General features: G+C 35.9%; 2 protein-coding genes across 5 annotated transcripts in view; one reads left to right on the top strand and one right to left on the bottom strand.

The window, feature by feature from the left end:
- Window positions 1-19,842, top strand: part of LOC127850685 (uncharacterized) — a 251,744-nt gene that overhangs the window by 33,884 nt on the left and 198,018 nt on the right. The window lies entirely within an intron of this gene.
- LOC127850681 (uncharacterized) overlaps window positions 1-19,842 on the bottom strand; it is a 242,204-nt gene that overhangs the window by 197,588 nt on the left and 24,774 nt on the right. The window contains exon 3 of one of the 4 annotated variants that reach the window (XM_052383938.1): window positions 19,407-19,768. The exons of the other annotated variants lie outside the window; for them this stretch is intronic. Within the exon in view, the coding sequence (XP_052239898.1) occupies window positions 19,416-19,768 (353 nt within the window). The 3' untranslated portion in view covers window positions 19,407-19,415. The remainder of the gene's footprint in view (window positions 1-19,406; window positions 19,769-19,842) is intronic. 4 annotated transcript variants of the gene reach the window in all.

The raw sequence follows: 19,842 nt of genomic DNA, 5'->3' as shown, positions 1-19,842 counted from the left end.
TTTTTGACCTTCGACCTTAAAGGATAACCTTGACCTTCACTTTTTACCACTCAAAATGTTCAGCTCGATGAGATACACATGGATGCTAAATATCGAGTTGCTATCTTCAATATTGAAAAAGTTATGGTCAATGTTAAAGTTTTCAGACGGACGGAAATACGACATATATTTGACATTTGACCTTGAAGGATGACCTTGACCTTCGCCTTTTACCACTCAAAAAGTGCAGGTCCATGAGATGCACATGCATGCCAAATATCAAGTTGCTATCTTCAATATTGAAAAAGTTATGGCCAATGTTAAAGTTTTGTTTCGGACAAACAGACAGACTTACATACCGATGGACAGTTCAACTGCTATATGCCACACTACGGGGGGGCATAAAAATGACCCTAATGAAGGCACTGCACTGACAGCAAGTGTGGGATGGTCAATGTGAAAGGTCAAACGCACTGTTACAAAACTAAATGAAATGTAAAACTTTATTATCAGCATATATACGCACATATATTTATTTAAGTGTTTATTCCAAAAAATCCTTTAAGACTTTAATGTATTTACATGTTATGTTGAGATGTAAACACAATTATTAATTTACAAAGCAGACATCTTTGTTTTTATTTTTCAAGCAAATAATATTGCTCTCTATTATTACAAATAGAGACAATTGCAATTTTTTACAATTGTAAGCATATGACAACACTTTCCCTTACTGTGTAATTGACTATTTTTTCTGGTACTGTGCATTATTTTAACAGTTTAATAAATATATATGAGCATTCACACAGGAAATGTTTTTTACAAACGTTTTTACAAACTACGGTAAACAGTTAGTTTATCTTATACAAATGGCAACAATACAAGAATAATTTACATTTTAAATACAATTGTTCTACAGTTGCTTTATGTATAAATGGTAACATATACCTACACAATATATACAGTGATCAATAAATCTTGATTAAGTTACTCACTTATTAAAGAGGTTACACTCTGGTCGTCTTCATGCGCATAAACAAACATAAAGCATAATAAATTATTGTGTCCAAAAACAAAGTTTAACAATTGTGAGCATACACGTCTATGATCTAACAACACACATTAACAATAATAAGTTTTGCCAATTTTCATAAAACTATTATTTGTTTTTTGTTTTTTAAATTCTCAGTTTCATTAAAAGCTTTCCCAAACACGCAATATTCATACTATATTAATTTTACAAACAATATCCATTGAAATCAACAAATTGGTATTTACAGAATTGATAATTTTAGGTAGATTGAATAATTTTTCCCAGAATGTATTATTATTCCAATGAAATAGTATGCTACTAAACACGATTCATGATCGAATACCGACCCCAATGAGCAAATTGACTAGTATTGTTTTCGGAAGGATTAATAGACAGAAAAAGCTGAAGCGTTAAAGTTATAAACCTTTGTGAACAATTCATTAAATTAGCTTATCTATATTACAGGTAAAAACAGAAAACTGAAACATGTCTTATAACATGAAAATACTCCTTTTTTCAATTTTGTCAAAGGTAACAGCATCATTTAAACAGACTTGACAATCTTTGAATATCTTTGATAAAATTGTTTTTCCCATACATATACCATTATAAGGATAAAAATATGTAGTGAAAAATTCATTATACAGACAAAGACATTGAATATAAATGCAATATGTGTGCTTTAAAAAAAAACTTACCATGCTATATTTAACCAAAACTTTCAACATAAAGATACTGACAGCATGATATTTCACATGAAACATTGGTCACATAAAAAATAAAACGTAAACTATTGTTTTTCTTTGAAAACAACTTGGCTGTTACACATACAAAATGTGGCTGTTGACATGACTTTCTGGCTTTCCACTTGAATTGTTGTGATGTGTCATTTTGCCATTTCGAACTGAACAAGGTCATTCATTTTCACCCGTCATACAATTCAAAGAGTCAGAGTAAGTGCTGAACAAACCAGAAGGTACGTAGAGACTAGCACATCTAAAAAAGTATTTATCTATGGACTTCTTAGGTTTGACTGGGGTCAATGGTAACAACTGCTGCAACAGGTTGTGTTTCTGATTGGATGGTTTGATTTCGTCAAATGGCATCTGAAAACAAGAAATACTTGTTACTGTAAATGCCAGTATTTCATTTCATTTTTGATACCGATGAAAACAAACAAGAACAAGCTCTGCACTTGGTATTTCAAGGTTTTACAACTAATCTGATTTGAATCCATAGAGGAAATGATGGTCCTGAGACTATTTATAAAATAATAATTGATAATACATATTTATATTGAAGTATGACCATTTTATTACCTAACAATTTGGATTAGGATTTGATGAAGATACATTTTGCCATTGGACTCAAATCTGCACCATGGATATACCAGAATCTTGAGATGATGACTGCCACTGGTTCATGTGCTGTTATGATGTTCATAGACGGAGGGTTGCACACCATAGAGATGCCAGTAACTTGAGATGATGACTGTTGCTGGTGCAAATGCTTCAAGAACAAGCTCAACGCTTTGATATCCGGGATTCTGCAATTAAGTATGTCATGTGTCAATAAAGACAACTATTTTGAAGAATTTACTAGCATTTCATAAAAATTATCAAGTATCACAATGCGGGTTCAACCCTGGCAACACAATACTCTCTCAAAAAGATATTAACTTTAAAACAAGAGGGACATCAGTCCCTAAGGCGCTCACCTGAAAGCCAAAGGAACTAGACTATTCTGAAAAAAATGCAAGCTGATTCATTAAGATTATTTTGGACCAAAAAAGTGACTTTTAACATGTTTTTTTTATATTTGACCTTGTGACCTAGTTTTTGAGCTCATTTGACCCAGCTTCAATCTCTGGCAAAATTTCATTGGGACAAATGTTCTGACCAAGTTTCATGAAGATTGGCCAATAAATGTGGCTAATATAGTGTCAACAAGTTTTCACTAAAGCCATATAAGGACAACTGCCCCCCCCCCCCCCCCCCCTGGTGGCCATGTTTTTCAACGAACCATAACCATTTTCAAACTCACTCGAGCTATTGTTAGAACAAATGTTCTGATCAAGTTTCATAAAATTGGATAATAAATGTGACTTCTAGAGTGTTAACAAGGTTTTGTAGTAAATAGCCATTTAAGGAAAAATGCCACGCCCCCTGGCGGCCATGTTTTTCAACTGATCTCAACCATTTTTAAAATCAGCCCAGATATTATTAGTTCAAATATTCTGACCAAGTTGCATGAGCATTGGACCAAAAATGTGACTTCTAGAGTGTTAACAAAGTTTTACCATACAGTAAAGCCATATAAGGAAAACTGCCCCGCCCCATGGCGGCCATGTTTTAAATTCAACTGGAACCATTTTCGAACTCGTCCAAGATATTATTGGGACACATGTTTTGACCAAGTTTTATGAAGATTGGACTAAAAATGTGACTTCTAGAGTGCTAACAAGGTTTTACTATAGCCATTTAAGGAAAACTGCCACGCCCGCTGGCGGCCATGTTTTTCATCCAATCGGAATAATTTTATAACTTGTCCTAGATTTTATTAAGACACATGTTTCCACCAAGTTTCATGCAGATTGGAATAAAAATGTGACTTCTAGAGTGTTAACAAGGTTTTACTATAGCCATATAAGGAAAACTGCCACGCCCCCTGGCGGACATGTTTTTCAACTAACCGGAACCATTTTCGAACTCGTCTTAGATATTATTGAGACACATGTTCTCACCAAGTTTCATGAAGATTGGACAATAAATGTGACCTTTAGAGTGTTAACAAGGTAAATGTTGACGACGTACGACGCACGACGGACAAAAGGCGATCACAATAGCTCACCATGAGCACGTTGTGCTCAGGTATGCTTAAAACTAGAGCTTTGTCACAGACGTGACGAACACCCCACCTGAAGAGCAAATGAAAATAACTTGAAATAGGGAAAACCATGCTGAATGTGTAAAACGCACCCATGACCCCGTGACCTAGTTTTTCGCACGGCATGGCCTATGTTCGAACATGGCCTAGAGATCAGCTGAATAAGACTTCTGCCCAAGTTTTTTGAAGAGCGGATGATAAGTTCTTGAAATGGAGAGCGGAGACCAAACTGAATGTGTAAAACGCATTTAATGACCCCATGACCTAGTTTTTTGCCCGGCATGGCCCATGTTCGATAATGGCCTAGAGATTATCTTTAAAAAAACTTCTGACCAAGAGAGCGGATGATAAGTACTTGAAATAGAGAGCGGGCACCAACTGATTATGTAAAACGCACTAAGTGACCATGTGACCTTGTTTTTTGCCTGCATGGCCCATGTTCAAACTTGGCCTAAAGATCATCTAGATACAACTTCTGACCAAGTTTGGTGAAGATTGGATGACAACAACTTGTATTAGAGAGCGGACACTTAATACGGACCGACCGACAAACAGACCGACAGACAGACCGACAGACAGACCGACAGACAGACCGACAAGTTCATTCCTGTATACCCCCCCTAAACTGAAAGGTACGAACATCGCTGATCTCTCTTCGTAATTCAATGTAAGTTTAAGAACCATATTTACAGTTGATATGGAACCTGATTTTGTTAAGAGTGAAAGAGTCAGATATGTTGGTACCTGCTGATAAATTGTCTGCTTTGTTGTTTGAGTTTTAATATAACTATAGATGTTAAATTTAAAATGCAAATTTGAGGGTTTAGCTTGAAACTTTTGCATTTTCTTCACATTTCTATATCAGATACAGAAGTTTGTGGCTGAACCCTTACACTTAGATTAGATAAACTGGTCAATTTATTGAAGAGCAGAAACCCAAGTTTGTATTGGGTTTTACCTATTGGGTATTTGTGAAAGCTTAATTGCATCAAAAGGTTTAGGCTATTAAGACTGGATCTCCTGAATGCTTTGTCACAGTGAACTCGTTTGCAACGGCAAGGTGACTTACCTATTGAGATGTAGAGTTTGATAATGTGAACATCGCTCACTGGGCTTCAACTTGTGAGTATAAGGCCTCTGTGAACAGAAAAAAATATCAAAGCGCATCCCAGAAATGTGTCCCTCTTAACAAAATAATTTAATTGCATTCTGAAATGGCATCAGTTATATAAGAAGTAAATCAATGTTGTTTGAGTGAAAACAATATTTAAGAAATAAATTATGTTTGAAGGATCTTGATACAAATGTGATATAAACTAAACACTTGATACAAACATAGCCTTCTATATATTGTATACTTGATACAAACATAGCCTTCTATATATTGTACACTTGATACAAACATAAGGATGAAGACGGACATAAGGATGAAAGTAAGGACAGGGAGAATTACATTCAAGGACACATGTGTACACCCCCCCCCCAATGAGGCCTTTCAAGGAAATACAAATGGCGGCTATTATAAATATTTAACTCTTACATAAATGATTTGTTTAAGTTAGCAGCCAGGATAGAGTTTTATCAATATTTGACACAAACTGTTTAAATTAAAATTTGGAGTGAAACACTGCACATTATAAATGGTTAATTACATGTACATTACTAACATACCTTATTGACAAGGTAATCTTGGCCCCTGGCCAAGAAAGTATGGAGCCCCAGGTTCAGAGTGGCTCCACCCTGCAGGTAGGACTAGTTGAGCATTTGCCCGAAGGCCCTGGGCCAGGAAGTGTCACTGGGTGTCTAGGCCCAGCTGACCAGACAGCCTGTTGTTCAGCTAGGTACCGATCTATGATTGCATGGGTTCCTGTAGGAACAGGCTCTTAAAACAAAATCAAAGAATTTAAATAAATATTGAAAACAAGGGCTGTTTGTAAAACATGCATGCCCCCCATATGGGCTGTCCGTTGTAGTGGCAGCCATTGTGTGAATATGATTTTTGTCACTGTGACCTTGACCTTTGACCTAGTGACCTGAAAATCAATAGGGGTCATCTGCGGGTCACGATCAATGTACCTATGAAGCGTCATGATCCCAGGCAAAAGCGTTCTTGAATTATCATCCGAAAACCATTTTACTATATCGGGTCACCGTGACCTTGCCCTTTGACCTTGTGACCTCAAAATCAATAGGGGTCATCTGCAAGTCAATCTACCTATGAAGTTTTATGATCCTAGTCGTATGCGTTCTTGAGTTATCATCTGAAAATCATTTTACTATTTCTGGTCACCGTGACCTTGACCTTTAACCTAGTGACCTCAAAATCAATAGGGGTCATCTGCAAGTCATGTTCAATCTACCCATGAAGTTTTATGATCCTAGGCATATGCGCTCTTGAGTTATCATTCAAAAACCATTTTACTATTTCTGGTTACCGTGACCTTGACCTTTGACCTAGTGACCTCAAAATCAATAGGGGTCATCTGCGAGTCATGATCAATGTACCTATGAAGTTTCATGATCATAGGCCCAAGCGTTTTTGAGTTATCGTCTGACAACCACCTGGTGGACGGACCGACAGACCGACTGACCGACCGACATGAGCAAAGCAATATACCCCCTCTTCTTCGAAGGGGGGCATAATAAATGAAGAAAATAATTTTAAAATGAGCTGAAGGCTTTTACATAATTATTTTACTTAAATTTAACAATTCGATTAAAGGAGATTTTTTTGCAAGGATAAACTTTTGGTTCAGGGGCTGAATTTCGGTCGAAAATATACAAAACTCAATGCCCTGACCTTCTATGAATAAAAAAGATATCAGTTCAAGTGCTATTTGCATTTTATTTACTTAGTGTTATCAATTTAAAAGCACATAATTCCCATTTGATGCTAGGAACTTTTCAGGCACATAAACTACTGATGTTAAGTGAAGTATACGAGTCTCATTCTGGGGAAATAGGGCTTAATGTATGTGCAGTCTGCACATGCTAATCTGGGATGACACTTTAATAAGACTAAATGTATGTGCAGTCTGCACAGGCTAATCTGGGATGACACTTTGATAGGACTTAATGTATGCGCAGTCTGCACAGGCTAATCTGGGATGACACTTTAATAGGGCTTAATGTATGTGCAGTCTGCACAGGCTAATCTGGGATGACACTTTAAAAGGGCTTAATGTATGTGCAGTCTGCACAGGCTAATCTGGGATGACACTTAAATAGGACTTAATGTAAGTGCAGTCTGCACAGGCTAATTTGGGATGACACTTTAATAGGACTTAATGTAAGTGCAGTCTGCACAGGATATTCTGGGATGACACTTTAATAGGACTTGATGTATGTGCAATCTGCACAGGATATTCTGGGATGACACTTTAAGCACATACATGAAGCACCGAGAGCACCGCTCAGATACTACTTGTTGTTCTTATTGCTGCTGCTTTGAACGGGCCATAGACAGAGATGGAGCGAGTCCCGACGCCAAAGTTGCCACCTCAACCTGGGAATTCTCAACAACAACTGTTGTTAAATGGCGTCAATTCCATACTGGCATAAGGTTAACATTGTTCGAGAGCAACTTATCGAGGTCAGTCGCAATAAGGGACAAGTCACGCAACGCCTGCTCTGTTGGATCAGATAGTTTCTGTGTAAGCGAATGGTCTAGAACAATTTGTCGATTCCCAGCATTGAATTGTTGCTAAGCAACATCAATGCAGGGATGGAAGTCAAACTCGCCAAGGCTCCGCTGTAAGAAGTGTTGATGTGGCCAACTTGGGAGACGATGTTTGGGGGCTTGCTACTCTGACACAAGACGTTTTTGTGCTGAATTACTTTAGCAAAGGGGTCAGGATTGTCATCGACTTTCACATCAACGATGTTTTTATCTTGGCGGCTTATAGTGTTTACTGAAAAGAAAATAGAAAGTCAACTATAACCCGATTGGTTTAGACTAAGTGACAAATGAATTTGACTGCAACAAAATAATTTACACACCTGCTTTTTACTGCCAAACGTTGCATCTATAATTGATATTTAGAATATCGCAATAAATGTTTCACCAATAGGAACTCAGAATAGCGTTGTATCAATATATTATGCCCAAAAAACTTAATATTAAAATTTTTGGGTTTTAAACCACGAAAAATACATAGCAAAGTACAGTTCATAGCAATGTGTAATTCTTTTTTTAACAAGAGATGTGTTTGTCAGAAACACAATGCCCCTACTGCGCCGCTTTGATTATATATTTTTGTTTTTGAGTATAACCCTTTACAAATACTACTTCCCTTGTAAAAATGATCTGTACCTGCCAAATGCTAAATATAAATTATCTCCCTTTTAAGCGTGTTACTTCCATTGGATTTGTTTGTTTTTACCTTTAATCTTGAAGGATGACTTTGACCTTTCACCGCTTAAATTTTGCAACTCCATAAGATACACTTGCATGCCAAATATCAAATTGCAATTTTTAATATTGCAAAAGTTATGGCCTATGTTAAAGTTTTCAGACGGACGGACTTCCGTACAGTTTAACTGCTATTTTGCCACCCTACCGGGGGCATAAAAATAAATAAAAAAAAACAGGCATGACTTCAGTAATTTTAAGTGCGAGACTGTCCCCCTTAATAGTTTTGACTAAAACAACTTTCATTGTGAAACTTTACAACTATAAATGTGAGAATTAACAACTTAAAATGTATGACTATATAATTTTAAATGTGATTCTCTGCAACTTTAACTGTAAAACAATACAACTTTTAACATGACACTAAACAACTTATAATATGAGACTGTACACATTTAAATGTGCATAACTTATTACGCAAGACTAAACAACTTTAAAGGATAGACAATACAACAAATCATAAGACACGATACTGTAAGTATATGAGTACTTGATCACACATGTTTTGCCTATGGATTAGACAGAAATGCAAAAACAGATGAAAGTCTATGGTGAATTAAGTATATGATACTCTGTCTTGCTACCAGGGGCCATTATACTAGTAATTATAGCATATTCTGGTTAAATCTATTCTATGTACGTGATATTGAATCGATACTAGTTGATGTCTACATTTTATGCCATTGTTTTTGTAAGACAGACCTTAGATGTAAACTTTAGTCACTGGCGTTGAAAGTGTGTGCATAAGGATATGAAAGCAGTATGGTGATTTTGTCTTTGCAAACATCCGGTTTCTAATTTAAATAAAAATCATATTCAACTATATGTGAACACAAATACTTAACAATTTAGAATTTTTGATTTGCATTTTAATTGTACTACATTTCAACTTATACAGCTTAAAGCGGGTATATAAGATTTTGTCAAATATTTATGAATGTATATAAACTGTGTAAAAAACTTAATATATATATACAGTCCAACCCCTACTTCCGGTCACCCCTCATTGCCGGTCACCCCGTGTAAGCGGCCGGTCTGTGCCGCGACCGTCGATAAACACTATATAATACACCCCTTTTTTGCGGTAACCCCGTTTCTCCGGCCAGCGGCCAGCAATTTTGCATCCCAAATGTTAAAATCCCCCCATATGAGTGGTCACGCGCAAGTAAGTCAGTCATGTACATTGGCAAAATTACAAAGACGCAACGGCGAAAAAATCGATACGTACTTCCAGACAGCGGTTTAGGCTCTGTAGTACTGAAGCGTGATGTGTGATATACATTTTGACAGTCAGTTTGCAAATTGCAATTAATTAGCGGCGGATTATCGGGTTAAAAGCAATATGCGACCGTTTGATCTTTTTGTTTCCGAACGTGCGAATATCACCTATTATTACTGGAAAGGAGATTCTTAATTTATAATTTATTAGTTGTAGCTCATACTATTTCAAGCACACATTTATGACAATTATCGGCTAATTAAAAGTTAAAAAGAACAACAAAACTTTAAACCGAAATTAACTGATCTACATGTTATCTGTGCTACAAAGTTTTTATCCAAAAATTAATACACGCATGCTTTCAAACCATGGGTATGGCGTGACAATGTACATTTGTGCATAATTTTCGCGCGCTTTTGTCGGGACAAAGGAAATACACGATGCTAGAATTTGTAAACGTCTCGTTAACATTAAACATTCGGGAGTGTGTTTCGGATTACAAATTATTATTCTCATTTGGGAATAAAACAAAACATTTATATTTGTTTTATATTTACAATGATTTCAATATTAATATTCATAAAACCCTTTACGCGGCGAAAAAAATGTTTTTATAATATTATGCATGAAAAGCTCGATTACCAGGAGGATTACACCCGGTTGCTATTATCAGTCTCTTAAGTAACTGGCCAAGATTTTATCGTGAATGAGATCACTGTCGGAACCATTTCGTGCGGTAGGTATTCAAAGCTGCAATAAACCGATTAAATTATCGATTTATAGTGGCACGGGAGTTATTCACGCATAACTGATTCACAACTGTTCCCATCTTAAGTGCATTGGGGCCATACAACGCGCATTGTGTAAACAATGAATCATGAGAATGTTTCTTTTTCATTGACTTGATTCTGATGATGATGATATTGATGATGGTTAGGAAGATGAATTTAATATTTTTTTGAATGAAACTGTTGTCTTATAGCTGATTTTATAAAGGAAGAAATAAAATTATTTTAAGTCTATACATTGTTTAGTACGTGCACACATATTTACCATGTTGTTTATACAAAAATTGAACAGTTGGTCATGCACTCATCAACTCCAGACTCCCTATGACCCAACCCCCTCTTAAGAGGCCACCCCGCTTAAGCAGCCAATTTGGCTGTTTCCCTTGACTGGCTGCTAAAGAGGGGTTGGACTGTATTTCAATATAAATTAAAATAAAAGTTAAGAAGAACATGAGTCGAAAAATGCAAAATATGCCAGATATTTAATTCTGAAATTGAAAACGGCTGTACAGCCGAATTCGCCAGCATGTATACCATACATGTACGATGTGCATATAAACTTACTCGTAGTTTAACGGTTTATAATACAAAGACGAATGCTTCGGTTATTGTAGGAAAATATGTACGTCACTATCGGCTCGGGGTGCTAATTTGTCTTTGCTGCATTCTATGAAATTTGGCTTTAATGTATATTTTTTCTTGCCTATTTTGTGTTATTGTAATATATTTTATCAATATATTACAATTAAACACATATAAAAAATCGTATATACCCGCTTTAATAAGGCAAGTAACTCATTGTTGCAACTTATCAAACACTTTTTTGGCAAATATTGCATTGTAAATTTTAACCAGTAAATATTTATAACAAAAATAGACTTTTTGAGGAATGGGGCTGAATTTAGGCCCAATCTTTGACAAAATTAATAACACTGTAAGGTCTCACCTGAAGCTCAGAAGCTGAGCTGATATGCTGGCCTTGCGGATATTGTTAAGGGACGAGTTTGAGTTCTGATTAACTTCGGGTTGAGAGTCTAAGGGCGTACTGGACCTTACAACAAAACTGGTGTCATGTTTTTAAGCCTTCTTTAGTCTCAATTCAATGCGATGCCCTTTGGGCTCGGAGTGCAAAGTGCTCGTAACAAAACCGGACGTGTTTACTTTTAGAAACTTGTTTTTAATAATGGGCGGAATTCGCGTCTGAGGCGCACCACATGAATATATTGTGTGCTGAGGACAGTCCGTAACGCTACTACTGTCCTAACTATCTACAGCAGAAACACTTCTGAATGAATCGTTTCGATTGTTCCTTGATTTGCTCCCGTTCCTTGCTGAATATATAGCTGTCTCATGGTTCAAACAGAAATCTCAAACCTAAATTCAAGCACTTTTCAAGGACTTTCCAAGGCCAAATATTCATTTTCAAGTCCGTAAACTGTAGTTTCCTTTAAAAAAATGCATTTTCCATTTGCTTGGAGTGGTCTTTCTTGTTTAAACTTTCATCAAAAGACACTGAGAACTGAGACACTGAGTACTGTCCACTAATTATGTTATAGAACTATGAAGTACAGTTTTGAAATGTTCAGCTAGCCCCAAAACAGCCACATAATTATGCTTTGCTATGGTACTGTCATGGAACACAACCTGAAAAAACTTTGTAATGTTTTTATTGGTATTAAAGGATGGTTGTGTGCAAACGGTATAAATACCCAAAATACTTTCGCGTTCAACATATCATTTTTTTAAACGAATTTGTCTATGGATGTCTGCGAGTTTGATACTACAGCTGAAAGTTGCGAAGGTCCTGGAATTTGAATCTTCTATCTGCACACTCTCTGCATGTGGCTGTGCCTTCCTGGTTCGACACAGATGGGCTGTTGTTTTTTAAGTCTGTTTTAGATTTAACAGTTTTAACAATAGTACCTTCCTGTTTAACAAAAAACACATCGCAGGAACCCTGTTTGCTTCTCAATTTCATGTTTTCTTTGAGGGTTTTCACTTTCTTGTGGCTTTTCAAAGCGCTTTCCCCCATACCTCCGACATCAATGGTCTTCATACAGACCCAACAATGTGCTTTTCGAATGTCATTTGTTTTCTGTACCCAGGAATATTCAGTTAACCACCCTGGTTTGAAACGACACTTCCCCATTGCTGCGTTTTCACTCGCGAAAATTGATCACAATGGAGAACCTCTGACGTAGCACACATAATCTGTGACGTGTACACATAACATTTCGTACTAAATATTGTACGAAACTTATATTTCGTACTCAACTTTTTGCGCGAAGGAATCTATGATACATTTTCGTAATATTTCCCATAGAAACGATTTAAGTTTATAATTAAAGCCATGATAAAAGTAATTTTGAGCAGAAATAAACATTTTCAAGGCTTTTTTACATGAACTAAGCACTTTTCAAGCACTGTTTTAAGGCCAACCTTTGTTCAAGGGCTTTTCAAGCCTAGGACTCGTTTTCAAGCACTTTTCAAGCCGTGTGCGAACCCTGTGTCTTATAAAGAATGAAACAAATTATTCAACGTTTAATTCTTTGTGAGATTCTTCATGATGTCCACAGCGAGAACTAACTGTTAGCGTTAACTGTTTGCGTTACCATATGTACTGCTATAACGTCTTGCTTCTGTAACACTCATCCCACTCGGGCACTAGAGCTAAACAAAACTACTCGGGCTTGCTTGGGGAAATCTCGACGCGGACATTTTGGTTGTTCATAACAGCGCGTGAAAACTTGACGTGCTGAGGATTTATTGCAGAACAGACTTGTGTAACGATGCTGACCCTTTGTGGCCAGAGGTCGAGTGGGAGGAGCTAGGGATCAGGGGAGGGAAAGGATGGTTCTGTATTGGGGCTCCTGCAGGCCGGACTTGTGCTGTTACTTGGCCAACTCGATATCAATGCTGGTGCTCTCCTGAAAACAACAACACTAGAGTGGGGGATATGAACTTGTAATACATTTTTATATTACAATGTATAATACACTACATATATGCCTCTTGATTGGATGTGAAGGTTTTCAACAGCAAAACATAATTATCTAAATTTCTAATTTGGCATTTTATTGGTGTCTTGTCCTAAATAGCAATTAATGAAAATTAATGCAATTAAATCATTTCGTATTAAAACATTAAAAGTGTTGGCTAATGCTTTAATTACCTGTAAATTCATAATTATTATTCTTACTTTACTTTCAGTGTAATTGTATAAGCCAAATTGCCGCTCATCAATATTAGAAGCTTTCGTCCCAGATTAGCATGTAAAATCCACATAAGCAAATCAGGGAGGACACTGTCTGACGATACTGGATTTTCACAAAAGAAGATACTTATTTTCAACAAAACATACCTTTAAAGAGGTAATTTTTGTCCCTAAGTAGCCTGTGCGAACTGCACAGGCTAATCTGGGACTACAATCTAAGCACATGCATTAAGCCCTATTATTTCACAGCGTGGCTCATTGATGTTTTTAGCCAGTTTTTTTCCTGCATAACACTAGAGTGGGGAATATGAACTGCGGGGGATAATAATAAATGGGAGGCAACAACTTCATATTAATGTATTCCCAAAGTTACAAAATCACACACACCATTTTTACCATGCCTTTACAGGTCTTTGGTGTTAAACTCTGTTTAATTTCACACTAGACAACAGTTCCAAAGTAAATCATCATGTCATAAAAGTTGTAAGACATATTACAAATTAATAAAATATGAAACAATTTAATGGCAACAACTTACTGCTGGTACATATTGACAGTTCTCTCCCTTGTTAGTGTAAGCTAAATTAATTAAAGGCCACAATATACTAAATGATTTCCCTATATAATTCAATGTAAAAGCGACAACTTTAAGAGGAAATAAATGCAACATTTAGAACATAGAGACCACCATAACCATACTTTTTCTGAAAGTTCATTCTAAGCTGAATAGATTTAAGCAATAAACAAGGTATGTCATGTTAAAACCAAACATTAACTTTACTCAAGTCAAACTCTACTTCTTTTGCGCCTTAGATTTTCCGGCCATTTTCTAGTGCAATGTAACTGTTTACAGGCCAAATTTTTATACTTAAGTCTCTAACTTTATCATATGTCAGGGATTAAGTAGCGAGCATCTTTTCTCTCCCTTCCAATATATCCAAGAGATAAAGCAAGAACACCAGTCTAAAGTGTTAATCATGGCTTCGAGTAAAATATGATTTTTTGTGTGAGTATAGCCCTACATGAAACGATTATTTAGTATAATGTAACCTATAAGGCAACCTGAACTGTTTAAAATGCAAAAAATATGCACTTCCTTATCATTTTTCATCTATCCTCAATGTGCATGCCAAATTGCAGATCAATCCTTCACGTAGAAATGTTTGAACAATGAAAATTATTATAATAATGCCTGATAAGACATATGGCTTCCATTGTCGGTGCTTAGATTTATAAAGGGCTTTCAAGAGCAAATAACATTAACTTATATAACAGAATACAGTAAATATACTGTAAACTTCTTATATGCTATATCGTAGAAGAAATATAATATTATTAAAACGTGTTTGGGCTTCTTTCAGTGCGAAATTGTGAGTTTAGAGGTGCTCAATACGAGTTTCTTTACTTATTATTATCCCCCGCCATAGGCGGAGAGTATTGTTTTGGCATTGTCTGTCAGTCCTTCTGTCCGTCTGTCCGGAGCCATATCTTGTAAGTGCTTTGGCGGATTTCATTGAAACTTGGTATGAGTATGCATATGGATAAGAGGATGATGCATGCCAAATGGCATTGTACACCATCAGTTAATAATAGAGATATGGCCATTTGTTTCTTGAAAAATGCTTTTTGTGTGTCCGGAGCCATATTTTTAAAGTGCTTTGGCAGATTTTATTGAAACATGAAATGAGTATATATATGGATAAGAGGATGATGCATGCCAAATGACATTGTACACCATCTGTTAATAACGGAGTTATGGCCCTTTGTATCTTGAAACCATGTTGTTTTGAGTGTCAAATATAATACTTTTGTGTCCAGAAGCATATTGGCGTGGGCAGCAATTCAACGAAATGCTTGTTTTAATTATTTTCCCATACAAATTTTCCCATTTAATTATTTTTCTTTACACTTTTTAATACTCGTTAACTCCATAAAACAAAACACATTTATTCCATGAAACTAACAAGAACGCATAATATCCCATGAAAAAATGGTGGTTTTATGTAAATCATGCTCCTTTGTGACGGGGCCTGTTTTGACAAAAAAAACAACACTGTATACACAATGAAAACTTAACACCTCCTCGCAAACATACTCTATACGGCATTAGATGGAATAGATTCCAATCAAATAGGCATAATTGAATATCTCACAGCTTTATAAAAACTCAAAGCCTGCATGGGGATGACAGAAATTATTGTGGTGTTGTGTTTCTGAGGTGTCTGTATCGGTAAGTTGGAAAGCATCAAGCTGGAGAAGGGTTTGAGTTATTGATCATCAAGCAAAATAAGTTGTACTGTAAACACGATATACACAAAATTGACGCCATTTTACCTTCTGTGAAATCATATCATATCATTCTCGTCCACTTAACTAATTTATACACTGCAAAAAAATTATTATTTGCGGGACATTATTTTTTATTGATTTTAAGGGTTGAACAATCCACAAATTAAATACAAATATACTGGAAAATAACTGACACAAATTCCATATTCAGGCTGTCAAGTAACCTTTTTTCAAAAAGTAGGAAAAAATAGGAACTACTTTTGCAAGAAAAGTAGGAAAAAAGTAGGAAAAAGTAGGAACTTTTCCCTCAAAAGTAGGAATACATAATACTAATTTTTTAGACACAGGTCCAGGAAACATAGCTTGAAACAGAGCAGGAGTGCCATCACATGTTCTGTATGTATACCCACTTGAAGCTACCTTAAGAGCCCAGAAGATTTCAGCCTTTTGTACCTGTTCCTTGTGTGATGGATGTACTTGCATACAGATAGATTTATCCCCACAACCCTGAGAGCTGCTTGGCTTTGGGGCACTTCCAAACAAACGCTTTTGTGAATTATCATGCGTGTATTTCATGTTTTCCTTGTGTTTTTATCCATCTGCATGACTTATAAGTTGATTAGCACCAGAATTACTAAAAGATGGACTTCATTTAGACAGTACAATATCTTGCAAACTCATTGCCGGTATCTCTCTTGCACCATGATCCAAGTGTTTTTCCACTGTTGTCCTCCACTGTTGTCCAACTTCTCCATCCATGAAGGGTTAAACTTCGTTTTCCCATTAGGCATTTTAGCACTTATAATGTATCTATGATAATTAAGTTTCAAGCAAAGCTACCCTGATAAAGAAGTATACATGTAATTAGATGCTGTTCATTTTGATGTATCATCAAATAAGTGGTTAGAGGTCTTCTGTGTATCGATATAAAAATGGTAATATATTGTGCATGTTATATCCTTAAGGAGACCAAATTTATTTAGTGATACACCAACTTGTTGTACAAGATTAATACTAGTATATAAAGCAGTGTAAATGCCTTGCTACAGCTACATTGTGAAACCTTTAAATTGACAATAGGGTGCAGTTATAATGACTTAAGTTACATTCAAAATGACTGGTCATTGCAGAGCAGATTAAGCAACTGGAGATGGGAACTTATCACCTGACATCTTTTATGACATCATTGATTGGGCAATGAAACAGTTGCACTACATTGTTTATTCCAGTTTCAAATAATTGCTTTTACATTATTGATGACTTCGCGGGAGTGTAATAATGCCGTTTAATAATTTTAAAACTTCGCTGTAACACCTTAAAGTTACCTCACTAGCTATGGCATCATTAGACAAGAATTGTGTTTGTCAGAAACACAATGCTCACTATTGCGCCGCTTTAAAATAAAATTTCAATATATCATTTGGCAGGTTTAGAAATTATCTCCCTTTTAAAGCTTATAACTTCCTTTGGATTGTATTTTTTTACTTTTGACCTTGATAGATGACCTTCACCTTTCACCACTCAAAATGTGCACCTTCATGAGATACACATGCATGCCAAATATCAAGTAGCTGTCTTCAATATTGCAAAAGTTATGGCCCATATTGAAGTTTTCGGACGGACAGACAGACAGACAGACAAATGGACTGACAGTACAACTGTTATATTCCACCCTACCGGGAGCATAAAAATGTATCAGGGCATTTCTGCTCTGTGCATTTACATATAATTACTTAACATGATGTACCTATGATATCAATAGAACATCATATCCGTTGTAATGTAATACAGAATTTATTACATTATATTTGTGAATGATGAAAACTCGGCAAAGCATCAGTTTCATCTTTTTCAAATTACTTGTGTAATAAATTCCAAATTACATAACCACTCATACAATACATGTATCTCTGTATCTCTACATTCCAAACAGCAATATCATGTAAACATGAATAAGGTTTGGTCAAATTGTTGTCAATGGAAACAAAATAAAACTGGAATAAGCAATGGGTTCCCTCAGCTCTTGCATCACTGGGAACTGTGTAAGGTAGTGAAGTCTGCAGTGTACAAATGCTAAGGAAGTAAAAAAGGCACTATTGTTACTACAAAAAAAAATTGTCAATAATTTTAAAAGTTACATAAGAAATAAATATTTATGCTTCCTGAAGAGGTTCTAACAGACAGTCAGCATGGGTTGTCAGGTCTCATCTAGATGAATGCACATTAACAGGGATACAGTCATGCCATAGATTCATTCATCCTGCAAGTTTACTAAATAAACTCTTAAAAAAAATAATTCTCCATTGAAAATAAAAAAGTAGGAATAGTAGGAAGATTTGGTAAAAAAATAGGAAAAAGTAGGATCCTGATGAAAAAGTAGGAAATAGTAGGAAAAAGTAGGAAAAAGTATGACCGCTTGACAGCCTGCATATTTATTGTTTCCGAACTGAGAAAGTCACGCATTAACTACCACGTCCATGAGTCTTTTTTAACCACGAAATAACATGCGGACGAGTATATATGATTTTACAAAAAAACAAACAATTTAAAAGGATATTTTACCTTATGTAAATTCATACCATTCTTTTCCACTTCATCTTAATAAACAGGAAATACACAAGCAGGGCTTTTCCTTGAGTATTTATGGGTCTGTTAAACGGACCCATACCCAAAGCGTGTTATATGCTGTTCCTTATGAAAATTATATCTCAATTATGTTTCAATTAGATCTAACAAAGTTTATAACTATTATAATAGGATTTTATTCCTATCATTTGAAGAATTATTAATACTTATATTAAATGTGTTTTTCCCAAATCAATGGACTTTTAGCATGAAACAAATTCAAAATCCCAAAATTGCATTTTTTCCCAAAGTGGAGAAGAAAGGGCCTGACAAAGCGTCTCTTTTACCTTCTGCTTCATGCTTGTCCCCCACATCCTCAACATCGTTGTCTCGACCCAGCAGCAACTGGAGCAGCAGAGTAGCTCGATGTATTTCTTGTATGTATATTTAGGACTCACACACATTTACATAAATGTAATAAAAAAAGTATAAGACATGTTCAACATCATAAAATATGGCAAATTAATCAATCTCACATCAAGTGTTACCTTTCTGTAAACATTGCTTAAAATATCAATATACACTCCTCCAAAGATAACTTAAACAATGTCATACTTTATTAAAAAAGTATTTATCCATATACATTTCTTACATGGCATCATGGTGTTTATAGAAATGAAAGTCTAAAAATAGCCTCAGTTGCTATGTACATGTGCATATATGTAGAAATATTAAATTTTCAGTTGAAATGCTTTGTTTTTTCATGCAAAGTTTACAAGATCTAAATTTTAGGACCATAATGACACAAAGGTAATGACAACATAACATAATATGCATTACATCTTATGTTCCAACAAAAACCCTCACATTGTCTACCAGATAACAATATGTGCACATAAATTATTTGTATCTTTAACTACACACTAATGTTGTATTGTAACATCACACACTACTATGTTCGTATGCTAAACAACACATTGTAATTGAAATACTAATCACTAATAACAACAACTAATACATACATGTACACACTATTCCACTCTGAACACCCAGATGAAGTCGTTCCTCCACTGTCCCACAATGATGGAGGATGTTGTGCTGCTGTAGCAGACTGACGCTGGGCTCCACACTCCATCCTCCTGAGTAGCCAGCATAGCCAGCTTACTCTTTCCCTCCCAGCCCACCTGTCGTACAGTGTAGGGCAGGTATCCACAGACCAGCACCTGGCCTGCAGGGGTCACATGTAGACCACGTAGGCAATCTAGTGCTGGGTCTGAGTATGTAGCCAGGAGTGTGCCATCCCTGGCCAGGGTGAGAAGCTTGTGCGGCCAGTAGCAGGTGATGTACAGCCTGTCCCCTGTGGGACTCACAGCACACCTGTTTACTGCAAAACAGAGTAACATCAAGATATTGAATTACTGTTTATGTTAAATAATCTTATTAAACATACTGCAGTGA

Source organism: Dreissena polymorpha, chromosome 11, assembly GCF_020536995.1.
Source record: "Dreissena polymorpha isolate Duluth1 chromosome 11, UMN_Dpol_1.0, whole genome shotgun sequence".
In the NCBI taxonomy this organism is placed as follows: domain Eukaryota; kingdom Metazoa; phylum Mollusca; class Bivalvia; order Myida; family Dreissenidae; genus Dreissena; species Dreissena polymorpha.
Note: the sequence above shows the minus strand (reverse complement) of the source record. Positions and strands in the feature narration are given on the sequence as shown.